The sequence below is a fragment of the Olea europaea genome, unplaced genomic scaffold (genome assembly GCF_002742605.1).
Source record: "Olea europaea var. sylvestris unplaced genomic scaffold, O_europaea_v1 scaffold2175, whole genome shotgun sequence".
In the NCBI taxonomy this organism is placed as follows: domain Eukaryota; kingdom Viridiplantae; phylum Streptophyta; class Magnoliopsida; order Lamiales; family Oleaceae; genus Olea; species Olea europaea.
In genome coordinates this window covers 48,164-62,408 of record NW_019239748.1, presented here as the reverse complement: position 1 = coordinate 62,408, position 14,245 = coordinate 48,164, and the positions used below count along the sequence as shown (strand labels likewise).

The 14,245-nt window shown below is 32.8% G+C and overlaps 1 protein-coding gene across 3 annotated transcripts; it reads right to left on the bottom strand.

The window, feature by feature from the left end:
• Window positions 1-10,869: 10,869 nt before the first annotated feature.
• Window positions 10,870-13,826, bottom strand: LOC111380598 (cleavage and polyadenylation specificity factor subunit 6-like). 3 transcript variants are annotated; one of them, XM_023004199.1, is made up of 2 exons: window positions 13,680-13,826; window positions 10,870-12,936 (listed from the first exon to the last, which is right to left on the bottom strand). In XM_023004199.1, the coding sequence occupies exon 2, from the start codon at window positions 12,897-12,899 to the stop codon at window positions 10,965-10,967; it is 1,935 nt and encodes a 644-aa protein (XP_022859967.1). In that variant the 5' UTR covers window positions 12,900-12,936; window positions 13,680-13,826; the 3' UTR covers window positions 10,870-10,964. The 3 variants fall into 3 exon arrangements, with proteins under 3 accessions (XP_022859967.1, XP_022859968.1, XP_022859969.1); XM_023004200.1 differs by lacking the exon at window positions 13,680-13,826 and adding an exon at window positions 13,557-13,673; XM_023004201.1 differs by lacking the exon at window positions 13,680-13,826 and adding an exon at window positions 13,336-13,511.
• Between the last annotated feature and the right edge of the window lie 419 nt (window positions 13,827-14,245).

Sequence of the window (14,245 nt, the reverse complement as noted above, 5' to 3'; positions counted from 1 at the left end):
TTATCAACAAAAAAATTTTCATTGAAATCACCTATATATTTCCCTTCCTATCAAATCTTGAAATTTCAATAGTTTTATCTAGCTGATTTTCTATTTGAATTTTATATGAAATAAATTTTGAATAACTTTCATTGACAATTATTCTCATCATTATTACATTTATCTTCTTAAGAGTAAGGATGAAAGTTATTCAAAATTTATTTCATATAAAATTCAAATAGAAAATCAGCTAGATAAAACTATTGAAATTTCAAGATCTGATAGGAAGGGAAATATATAGGTGATTTCAATGAAAATTTTTTTGTTGATAATAGTATAATTGATGAGACTACTACACCTTATTCTCCCCAATATAATTGTGTTGTTGAAAGAAGAAAATAGAACTCTTAAAGATATGGTCATTTCAATACTAAACTCTTCTAGACTACCATTTAACATGTGGGAGGAAGCCCTTCTTACTGCATATTATATTTTTAACAAAATTTCCAGTTCGAAAAATAATTAAACTGTGGTGGTGTTTAGCTAAAGCTTCTATTCCAGTACCTAAGAGAACTAAACTTGGTCCGAAAACTGTTGATTGCGTTTTTATAGGCTATCCTCTTCACTGTAATGTCTATAGATTTTTAATTATTGACTATAGAAATAACTTGATTGATAATAACACAATTTTCAAACTCGAGATGCTGAATCATTTTAAAACAGATTTCATTTTAAAGAAAATCCGAAGGACCAAGTAGCTCTATTAGTGTTCCTCATAGAGTTAGAGAGGAGCCTTTTGAATTATAAAAAGTAGGAATTAGGAGAAGAAAAAAGATCTAGGACCACTGCTTCTTTCGATCTTGACTTTCTAATCAACTTAGTAAAGGATGATCCTAGTACCTTTGGTGAAGTTATGTCTTCACCAACTTCAGATTTTATCACGAACATCAGATTTTATACTTTGGAAGGAAGCTATAAATAGTAAATATAACTCCATTATGTTTAATAACACTTAAGAGTTAGTAGACTTACCTCAAGGATGCTAAGACCGTTGGGCATAGATAGTTATTTAAGCAAAAAAGTTAAATCTGGTTGTTCGATTGATAAGGCTAAAGCAAGACTTATAGTTAAATGCTATAAATAGAAAGAGGAAATTGACTTCTTTAATACTTATTCATTTATTTCTAGGATTTCTCCTATTAGGATATTATGCTCCATTGTATGGTCTTATTATACAACAAATGGATATCAAAACTGCATTTTTTAAATGGAGAGTTAGAGATGAGATTTATATGAACCAACTTAAGGGATTTGTTGTAAAAGGCCTTGATGATAAAGTATGCAGACTTAAAAAATCCCTTTGTGACATTAAACAAACTCCTAAGCAATGGCATGAAGATTATATTTGTTGATACGGTGATAATGGGAACTAGTTTAGATGTGATTAATAAGACTAAACAGTTTTTGAAAAAAGCACTTAGAAATGAAAGATTTAAGTGTTGTTGATGTCATTCTAGAAATCAAAAAAGTAAAACATTTCGAAGGAATTACTTTTACCTAATTACGTCGTGTAGAAAAAATACTTAAGAATTTTAACAAATAATTGATTCCCTTTAAAACACTTTATGATACAAGTCACCATTTGAGAAAACATTCAGGTCCTTTTTGCTTTAGAATATGCTAGAGTGATCAATAGTCTCATGTATCTTATGGACTCTACAAGATTTGATATAGCATTTACTGTCGGCAGACTTAACAGGCATACTGGTAATCCTAATAGTGAACATTGGGATCCTCTCATTTGAGTCTTGAGGCAATTTTCATGCTAATTGGATTTTCAATACCAATGAAATTAAATCTACAATTTAATATATATTTATAATAGTAGACGATTCTGTATCTTGGAAATCCACTAAGCAAACTTGCATTGCGAGATCTACGATGGAATTTAAATTCATAACTTTAAATAAGGCAAGTGAGGAGGATAAATGGTTAAAGAATTTTCGTATGGATGTTCCATTGTGGTCTGAACCACTTCCAACTATTTCTGTCAATTGTGACGATCAAGCAGCTATTTCAAGAGCTTAAAATTCATTATACAATGGAAAGTCTAAACATATTTGTAGGAGGCATAATACTATGCGTTAGTTACTTAAGGATGGGGTTATAGCTATTGACTATATAAAGTTGAATGATAATATTGCTGACCTATTAACCAAATTATTAGCTAAAGAGCTAGTTCAGAAAACATCAAAGAGGATGTGGCTAAAGCCTATTATAAAGTAGATCACCTATAATGGGAACCCAACCTTGTGATTGGAGATCGTATGGACAAGGTTCAATGGAACGACAAACTTATTGGAGTGGTTTGTAAGGGTACTATATTGGATTTATTACAAAGCCCTCCCTATGATAAGTAGTAACAACTGCATTGATTAGAGGATGATCTAATAATCTTAATGCTTACTATAGATTATATTCAATGGGGTGGTTAGATACAGTGCACCTTTGATGAAAACACCTATTTGAGTGTGGAAGTAGGGCCACTTCCTATGAAAATAAAGGCTAATTCTCTAAAGCACTCAAAGAAACTGGAAAAGTTCATGGTTGAAGTGAAACAATAATAAGAACTCAATGATTATTTTAGAAGTCATGTGTTGTTCTATTATCTCAGTTTGTAATCATAACTGTAGAGTTCAAAACATAGTTCATTCTGCAGTTAGCAAACTCGATAGAATATATAAAGCCAAGATTCAAGTCAATAGACACCTAAGCTTGCATGATTTCTACCGTATTCTAGAATAATATTTATATTTATCTTATTTCTTTCATGTGGGCGATTGTTAGATGTATAAATATACCATGTGAAAAAATAATTAATTTAGATAAAGTGTTCAATTGGTGGAAAGTGTGAAATTTACGTGGGAGGCCGAGGGTGCAGGTCACATAGGATCTTGGGCTTTCTTGATTATTATTATTTTTTTTAATTCTGCTTATATGAACACACATCTAATCTTGAAAAAATTATATCAAAATCGAAATTATAATTTCATACTCTGTAGTTTTCATACTTGAGTTTTATGCATATTTTCTGTAATATACTTGAGAGTTTAAAATCATTCGTGATTACTGTACAAGTGGTTTATTTAATCATTGTATTCTTGGAGTGATGTCCATAGAGGTTGCAGCAGTTAATGGTGGGCAATTTTATTTTAAGACATTATACTGTCATGAGACTCGATTAGTTAATAAGTTTCATTTTTGCATTTTGCTGTTCTACAAGTAATTGCAACTAGTTCTTTTTTCAGCATTGATTACTAAAAAACAGTGCAATTAATGTGATGGAGATAAAGAGTATGGAGGGGTTAATATAGGGTGGATGGATGGTTGAAATAAGAAAACGATGTAGATTTCGGAACTGGAAGCTCGTACTCCCATGAAAGGCCATGCAATTTTGCAATTTTTGGACTCAAAAGCTTCCATTTTGTATAGCACACAAATATTTATGGCATATTTTGTACGTTCAAATATGCAGTTTGTAGAGAATAACGATAAATTTTATGTTACATTGCTCTTGTTTATTATGGTCAAGCTGTTAAAGTGAAAAAGTATTTTTCTAAGAGATAATCTTAATGATGGTTTGACGGCAAATCGCGATACTTTCATTTGGGCACATAATTGTATCATTGTTAAGAATCAAGGTCATCGTTCTAATTTAACTAGAACAATCAAGATTCGATCGGTTAGGTTATATCTTAAAAATCAGATGCTAAAATGTAGTGTAAAATTTGTCAAATCGATTGCTTTGAGAACCAATTAAATGGTTTTCCTAGTTATTTAAAAAAAAAAGGAAAAGAAAATTTTAAGTAGCAATACAATTTTGACCTTTTTTTAAATATAGTTAACATTATATTGTCTTAAACTAAGGACGGATTTTTGGGGTTAGCTCACCCTCATGAAATCATGGCCATTTGACTTGGCAATGTTTGTTTATCGATAGAATTTTATTTTTATTTTTTTATTGATGAAGATTAGTATATTTATATTTTTTAGTATGTCACTAAGATATACATTTACAATTTATTAATTAATTTATAAATTCGATGAAAGTCAAATAATTATTTGAACTATGCATGTATAACTATTACTTATTATAATACAACTTTCATACATTTATTGAGGCCTACTCTGACTATTCTTATTTATGAATAGAACAAATGAAAAGTGAAAACATATATGAATTTCATATTATAGCGAACACCTATCATGTCATTTTTAATATATTAAATTAGAAATCAAATCATAGATAAATTATTTATTCATTGATCTTTTTCCAAAACTTTCTGTATGTTTTTTAATAAAATAAATATATTTTTATAATAAAAGAATGGGTAAATTTCATAGAGCTCTCTTAAGATTTATGGCAATTATACAAAGACCTCTCTTATTTTAAGCCTCTATTTGGAAATAGTTTATAAACAATTTAATTTATATATAAGTAGAAACGAATGATAAATAGGTGAATTAGGGCTGAAAAATGAATGGTTTGGTTTATGTTTTAATCTTTGCAAACCGTTTCAAACTGTCAAACTGTTCACTAAGTTTAAAAAAAAAATCTGAAAATAAATTAGTCTAAATTTTAATCCAATTAAAACTTAACACATTTCAATTAAAAAAGATACATCCATATTGAACATAATTCAATTAAACTCAATTAAGCAATTATACATCTCAATTAATTAATCAAATCATATCCAAATACCCATCCGTCATCATAATTGTGAATGTAAAACCTCCAAGTTGGGTACATTGTTGAACAACTGTTGGTAAACCAATATTTTGATCAATCCTCCATTACAATTGAGCAGACAATTAAATCTAAATTTTAATTCAAAAATTACAAATTTCATTTCCTTCAACTAATATTTTTCTCAAATTTTGCCAAAATTCAAGTCAAATTATCCAAATTCTTTTATTTTTTGATAATTTTTTTCTATATTTTATCGATAGTTATATTATTTTGTTCTAATAATTATCGGGCTCCCTTAAAGTAATTCACTAATATGTAGATAGAGTAGAAGCATTGGATAATTCACAAAAAATCACAATAACTAGGTATTGTTATATTTGATTTTTTTTAATCATATTCTTTCATTCGTTATTTCATATCATTTAACTATAATCAATGGATTTATGCACCATATTATTATATTTACGAAGAGAATGAATCGTGTATTACAATTGCAGATGAATGCCAATAATATTGACTAAGAGTTTAAAATATTTATATCATCTTGTTGCATTATAACGATTATAATTATATAACTTTGATTTGTAAATTTTTTAATAATACAATTTATGTTTTAAAGTGAAAATTTAGACTAGTATTTATGATATAACTTATTATATATATATTAATTTTTCATTGTTAAACCGTGATTTTAAACTGAATCAAACCGTAAAAAAATGATTTGGATTGGTTTGGTTTGGCTTAGAAATTGAAGTGGTTTGGTTTGGTTTGAATAAAATTTCAAACCACTTTAAATAGCTAAGTTTGAAAATTGTTTCAAACTATCCACAAATCGAACCGTATTCACCCTTAAGGTGAATAGTACTGATGGGGTCAATAAAATTTGTGGTTAAAAATAAGTTTGACTATTTATAAATAATTTATAATTTTTGTCAAACAAAGTGTAAAAATCACATATAACTCCCTCGAAATTTGTTTTCTATATAGAATTCCCCATATTAATCAAAGGTCAACTTTTTGTTTTTTTTTGTTTTTGCCCTTTTGTGTTAATAGTATAATTTGTCAGAATTATTGAATAATATTTAACTATCCTCGCTTCTCTTCTTCTTCTTTTTTCCTCATTACTTAATATTTAAATTCAAACATTGATTTTATTAAAAAAAACATATGGTTAAATTTATCTGATAATGTTTGAATATATTTCTTTGATCTTTATTTTTTGTACTCGTAACAATTGTATATATTAGGTTTGAAAAATATTTATTATAGTATCTAAATATAATAAAGAATGACAATTTATAAGAATCAAAGTTATTTTTTTCCCTTTTCATCTTTCTAGTTATTTTAGATTAATCTTATACCTTTCAAGAAAGAAACAGAAATGATATAAATTGTTGGCCAATGTAATGTGTGTTATTTGTGAATAGAGACAAATAAGAAAAAATAAATAGTATGAGAGAAGAATATATGAAACTTGTGCTAATAGGGATGGGCTTTATGATTTTATAAAAGATTAATAGCAGAATATTCACTATTTCCATGTGTGAATTGTGATATATCCCTTGCCTATTGAAAATTACATAAAACTCTTTTGCGCAAGACATAGAGACACGGAGGGTCCTGTTTTCTCTACTAAAACCCATCCAAAAATCGATCGTGTCTTCTCTTTCAGAAGAAATTACACATGGGTTCACCAAGAAAAATTCATTAGCACGCATCTACTATCATTCATTAACAAATTAACAAGTACCTATTTAGTTTGCACATATTTGTAGAAACAAAACACACACTGATTCTTTGAAGCAATATAAACGGAAAAGAACCCCTTCGAATTAGAGTCTGTTTGGGAATGATTTTGAGAATTAATTTTTTGATCGTTAGGGGAAAAGTGAGGTTTACCTGTGTAAGAAGAAGTCAAATATGACGACTGGAATAGTAAAATAACGGTCAAAAAATCAAAATTTTTTGGGGCAAAAAATCGCTCCCAAACAAGCTGTTAATTTTCCAAAAGGGCTTGTCTATCAATTGCTTACCTAAATCATCCAATTCATTTATACAAACTTGAAGTACTTCAACATAATTATCATAGAATATGTTTGCATTAAAAACAAAACTAACTTGTATAAATGGGGCAACCAATCCATATAAATGGGATGAAGGGAGTATAAAATAAATAAATAAATAAATAAAAACCTAGGCTTTATCCGCCATCAAATCTTTGAACAAAGAACGAGAAATTAGGTGTATAAAAAGGTACAAATTTTCACTCTCCTTTAGCTATGGTGCAAGAACTATCGCACTGCACTGAATCTTCTTCAAAGGGAGAGATCCAAAATGGGCTGATGGGTTTTCTCTGGGTAATCATCTTTGCAGTTTCCAAAAAGTAATCGTTGTAATACTAAAACCCTCTACTGGTTTTGGATGGATTTTGTTAAAAATGAATATAATAAATGATTTATTTGCTCTTCCTTATTCATCAATTTTCTTTCTTTTCTCTGAAATTTAACGAAAGACCAGACAAATGTGGACGACAGGAATTTTTTTGCACAAAACATTTGAAACAAGCAGATTTTTTGCCATTTCCAATAGGTATGGAGTATATCGCACATAAAGACATTTACCAAAGAGTATTTTACCAATCAATCCTTTTTATAAAAGTAAGATTGTCTGTATTTTAACACATACACTAAGGAAAGTCAACCTTGCTCCCTATTCCTGGTTGGGGACAGGGTCAGGGACAAGGACAGACGGGCCCTCCAATAGGCCGCGCCCCTATTTTTATACCCTGTCCCCAACCCGGACAGGGGCTTTATTCAAGGAAAGTTTCTAAATGTTACAAAGTCAAATAGAAATTTGAGATAATTGTAGTACCAATTAATAATCCCATATTTACTTTTCATTTTTTAGCTACATTACATTAATATCTAATTTCGACTACATTCAGGTCAAAAAATATTAATTGTGTTCACTTAAGTTTAGGTGTGAAAAATCGTGTCAAATGAAAGTTGGGTATATTTCATATCGAACAATTTCCTGTTTTACTCTAACATTAACAAAACCCGAGGGATTATAGGATCAATTAAGCTAAATCTCCCGTCCCTCACCTGCATATCGAATACATTTCTTATCAGCAGCACAATACATTTATTGAAACTTTCGAACAATGTACATAGCAGCAGCCTTAAAACAAACATCCTAGTCGTCAACGACAAGCAGCATTAAACATGCATAATAATCATAAATAACAACAACCAGATCAGATATATATCCTTCAACACAAATAGATCATCACGTCAAATTAAAGAAACACGTGAAGAATAATAAACTAGATCGACCAAGTGAGCTATTTGGATCACCATGTGTACATCTACGGACGAGAAATCAAGAATTTGTCATATGCATCAGATCATAGAATCCCAAATCAAACAACTGCAGCATTTACATCATGTGTACAAGACAGGACATGAAAAGAGAACATGTCCTAAATTCTTGAGCAAACAAATCAGCATGAGTCGAAAACAACAACTTCAGAGACCACAGAACAATTTACAATTGGAAAGCTGCCTATGTTACAAGACAGGCTACAAATTATTGACCCTACCTAACAACAGTCTCGATAACCATGGCCAACCGAAAATACATCTCATAGCAATTCTTTAGCACGTGAATCCCTATGGGGTTCACATCGTGGACCAAGAGGACATCCAATATGTCTCAATCTAATGGAATAGTAACATAAGTTAACAAACACCAATTCTTCAGACACTAAAATGAATACTTGCAACTGTGATTTCATCTATGTTAAAATTCAAGAAACAGCAGAAATTCGACTCCTCCGCACCAGTCATCAACAACAGATGCAGTGTGCAAAGACTAAACGTGTTTTTTCTTTAAAAAAAAAAAAAAGAAAAGAAAAAAGAAAAAAAAAATTCACATCATAAAAGCAATATTTCCCCAAAAAGACTATTTGAGGAGGTTCTTAATGGATAAACCAAGAAAATTTACAATATTTCCCCAAAAGATCAACATGCATAACTTTGGGATAAATCTAAAACAATTCAAGGTTACAATTCAATGACAATGACACTTCAACATGTACAGTGACTACAAAATACGTACTAAAATACCAATTACAGCATCATCATGACTTTGAGATTTGTAACATGTACAATGACTACAAACTACATACTAAAACACCAATTACAGCATCGTCATACATGACTTTGAGAATTTTACAATATATTTACAACCGGAGAGACGAGACAAACATGTCAAAACAAAACAATTACATGCCTACAACATGGAAATTACCATACAAAGCTCAAAGAATTCTCTTTCCACGGAAAAACAGCTTAAATTTCTCCAATAATAGGCAAGTTCCAATGTTGGAGACTTTTCACAAAAATCCTTGCAGGGTCGTGACTCAAAATTCAGTTGCATAGTTGTGGAATACAAAGCAATGGCCTATTTGATTAAGGCCTGTTTGCTACTCTACATAGATACTAACATTTCAAGAATATCCCAGAAATCAGCAATTAAATTTTCTTCCTCCAGGTAATCAACTCAGCGATCTTAACAAAAATAACAGCAGTTTGCTTCTTCGCTCCTGAGGACGACAATTAAGGGAAAATCTCCATGTCAATATTCATCAAAATCTCATCACTCCTTCAAACATAACTCTAATCTTTAATAATTTTCATTAATTCATTAATACAGTTCACCAGTGAACATGCCTATAAAGAGACTGATATACACCTAATTGACACACAATGAAATAGAACAACATGAAATGGACATAATTAGCAGTCGCATGATAAGAAAAACAGACCAAGAGACAGTGTCAAGAGAGGTCTATCCTCAATAAAGACTACAGCTATTTGCACTAAATACATTCCAAGAGAAAAATAAATGTTTCCATCTTCAATAGACTCTTTGTAGCACGAACATTTCACCTAGGATAACGTGTCCGTGTCTCACATGTCGGATACACGTCAATACCGACACTTCTTGAACACTTTACCATGAACATTTTTCTTTTTTTTTTTATAAAAAAATATTATTATTTGTAATTCAAAGTTATTAGTAAATAATAAATGAGTACTCATATTTAAAAGATTTAGAAAAAAAAATTAATAATAAGCACAAAACGAAATTTATACTATATAAAATGAAGAATTTTAAAAAATTTAATAATGTGTTGGTGACGTATCATGTCAGTATTTTTTTGAAAAATCACGCGTCGAATACATTTTTTTTGAAAAATCACGCGTCGAATACATTTTTTTTGAAAAATCACGTGTCGAATACATTTTTTTTGAAAAATCACGCATCGATGTATTCGACATATATCGTATTTGACACACGTGTCCATGTCGGTGCATTATAAAATAGACCTTATACGTGAAAAAAAAAATGCTTGCAAATTTGGTTCCAAATAATCATTTTTGTCCCCTTCTATCTTGACATGTCTCTTCTTTAAACAATAGTACTTTTTCATGTGAAACAAAATCAACCGCTGTATTTCCACTATATATGGTTTCCACAAATATACCAAGCTGAATCAAGCAACACAAAAAAGAGAGAAAGCAAGAAAGAATTAGAAAAGGGCATTATACCTAGGAGTTCACTTATCTACAAGCAAACATGTAGAAAAAAATTAGTTATGCAGATAGTTGAGTTCCGCTTCTCAGCTGCACCACTACATTATTGTAATCATCAACAATATAAACAGAAGAAACACTTGACCCAAGTAGTGCTACTAAAGATGAGACACATTTCAGTACCAACCGATGTTTGTCCATATATTTGTTTTCGGGATGTTTCTCTTGAATTGAGGGGAAGGAAGGGGTCGGATTAATGACCACAAGTTCAAACAAGAATTGCACAAATTTCAGAGCATGCTAAAGGTTAAAAATTACCTAAGAAACAAACTTATCTTACACGAATAAAAGCACAGATAATTCCCACAAAAATATAGATAAGTTCGAGCATCTCAAGTCCTCTGTGCAGGTAATACTGTAATACTGACCCCAGAGGTTGAATTATGCAGGACAGGCATATCTCACCCACCAAGTAAATCCACAATATTAATACTACTAAAGGTACTGACAGTTTTAGCACAAATAAGTAGCAGTGTGTCATCATAAGCCAGAGACTGAAAATAATTCACTCAATCTGGAAATATGCTTAGCAATTACCAAGGTTCTCATCCCTAGAAGACCCATTATGCATAACATCATTTAGACGGTATGTGTCTACGTTTCCCATAATCTGCATCCCTCGATCGAGATCTGTGATCCTCTTCTGGCACTGCTCGTGATCTGCTACGTGATCGTGAAGACTGTCCTCTATCCCAGTCATCCTCATAACCCAATTCACGTTCTTTGTTGCGATAGTCTCGGTACCCATCTTTCTCTTCCCTGTACTTGTGCTCCCTGTCATACCTGTCCTGGTCGTGCTCCCTCTCATCACGATGCCTCTTCTCAGAGTTAATTGACCAGTCACGCTCAGAGTTCCGTTCCTTTTCACGGGTAGCAGCACTAGACCTTACTCCTTTATCGAGACTTGCCTCTCCATGCCCGTACTCAGAAGCATTATCTTCACCGCCATAACTAGATTCTCTAGTCCCTCGGCCTTGTTCTTCTCCTCCCCATCCACCCATGTTTGGGTCGTTCCACATTCCTGAATGAGGTCCGTCCATTCCTGCAGTCCCCATCATACTCATCCCATTTGAAGACATTCCTCGATTAAAAAAGGCAGGGTTGACATGAGGAGCCACTCCAGGTAGCCCCATTGGGTTAACAGCTGGAAATGGAGGAATCATCCCTGGGAAAGCTGGACCTGAGAAGCCTCCATAACCAGCCCCTCGACCCATAAATGCTGGATCAAATCCAGGACCCATCATGCCATGCGGATGCATTATACCAGGATGTCCGCCAAAAGCAGGACCACCCACGAGGCCTTGTCCATAAGCTCCTCCAACAGCAGCACCACCAGAACCAGGAGCATTCCCAATCATATTCTTTGTTGCCATTGCTCCTCGTCCTCTCACAGGGACAGCCGCAGGACCCCTGTTAGGCATTTGCTGTCCTCCTCGTCCCCACCCACCTCGTCCAAAATTCCTCCCTGTATCTCCACTGGAATAATTTGTGCCATTGCCCCTTCCTGCTCCATCGTTCATGGGTCTCCTTCCCTGTGGCTGAGATGGAGCCTGGGCCTGGGTCTTGTTCGTGTAAGAAGCACCCATCTGTTTTATGGTCTGTGGATTGGCAAATGCCACCACACAAGCACGCCCATTAAAAAGATGACCATTCACCCCATCTTTGCATGCAGAAGCAGCAGCTGGATCATAGAATTCAACTTGACAATAGCCTTTGGATTTACCACTAGCTCTCTCATCAAAAAACTTAATTTCCTTGACCATCCCATATTGGGATAGCACAGTCTCAAGATCAGCATCTGTTGTCCACCAATGCAACTCTCCCACAAAGAGCGTCGTATTTCCATTTTCTACAGCAGGCCGTATCTGGGTATCATTATCAACCATGCGATTGACATTCACATTTGCACTTGGATTCATTCGACTGGCTAGATTCTCTGGAACAACTCTTGAGCTGCCCACTGTAGGTGAAGGAGAAGGCTCAACAGCTACTTTCCCTGACATGTTATTTGTATCTGCAGCAATTTTCTGGGGCATAGGAACAGATCCTTGAAATTCTAAATGTCCTGCTTGATATTTATGAGTCATTTCGGATATCCTTCCCCTTTGTGAGGCATCAACAGTCGGTTCAGGTCCCTTATCAGCTGGAAACCCACACTTCTGCTCAGGAAATTGGATCCTAGTGGAAGCATAATTCTGTTCATTAGCAGCTCCAGGAATATTTAACTCTTGTACAACCCTTGCTTCATTTCTAGGATTAGAAACATTAGATTTTGGAGCTTGGGATCCACCATTGCCAACACCAAGGGCGGACGTTTGTGCCTCAGACTGGTGCAACTGCAGGAAACCCTCTCCAACATTCACATCGTTGTAGAGATCATCATACTCATCATCCTCACCTATCATTTCTTCCTCTGCAAGTGCGGGTATAGTTCCAACTTGATGATATTGCATTTTTTTACCATACTCCCCATCTCCATAATCTAATTGTTCGTCCCTCGCTGGATCCATTTAGGCAAAATAATACTTACCAATTATATATCTTTTCCTGGTTAACAAACAAAATGACTATTATAACCATGATCATAACATTAATAAACAAATGAAAAGAGTCTGAGTTATCTAATACAAATAGCAGAAAATATAAGCCAGCACCGTAGCATGTATTGACAAAGAGAACTACTCAAAATATTGTGAAAGTGGTAAAAGTTATTGACTCAAACTAGAAAGATCCTTTCCCATGATAACTTCAGAGTAAGAAATTATAACTATTCAACACCTCACAAAGCCCGAAAGGGGGTTGACAATTCAGATCTTTACAAAACCCTAAGAAATGAGCTTTCAATTTGTCCATGTGATGATCAACGTTGCACACCAACACATCTAAAGGAAATATTAAAATTCCGCAAGATAAATCAATTCTCAACGAAAAATATTGCATACCCACCTCATAAAATCACCCAAACAAACAAATCTTCTAAACCCACGTCATAATTCCACACACAAAACACACTCAAACCATCGCAAAAAAAGAAAAAAAGAAAAAAAGGGGGCTTCGAAATGTACGCATATAATGGTACACGGAGAAAACGGTAAGTATATTAATTAAACAGAAGAATGGATAAGGAATCATAATGAAAAAGAATTAATAAATCATCCTCTTATTACCAATAACAAATTACGGGAGCACACATGTAAAGAAATAATCTGACGGGAAATAATCATTGAGCAATTAAGGATGCTTTTGTATGGATTACGGACTAATTAATGTCGTGCAGTGTTTTTTCTTACTCTTTCTTCCTGGTCTTAGCTGCTAATGTTAAATTGCCCTCTCTTTTCCCCCTTTTGTTTTGTGCTCTATGGAGATTTTGTTCTTGTTTTTCACCCAAAATTAATGGTTCTATTTAGGAAAGTTTTCCATTTTATCCCCAACCTCTGCAAAATATAACAAATTTATCCTCAATTCTTTTCAGCATAATTCATTCTGAACCTTCCAATTGTGCAGCCCAACCCGTCATTCTCTCCATTTTGACCATTAAAAAATGAGTTTTCATTATTTGTAAACAAAAATTAAAGAAAATACTAAAACAACAAAATAAATAAATAAATAAATAAATAAATTAGAAAACAGTTGCAAATGGACTAACGTAAAGTTTGACAAACTGTCATTTGACGAACCAAAAAAAAAAAAAGGAAAAAAAGGCCAATGTCAAGCATGATGTACATTTAGGGCTTGTTTGATTTGACCGATTTTTCATGAAAAACATATTTCATTTCCACTTTATGACTTTTTTGATTGCAATGATTTTCTTGACAATTCATTTTCCTCCCCCCACGTGACCTTTTTTCCTTGGTTT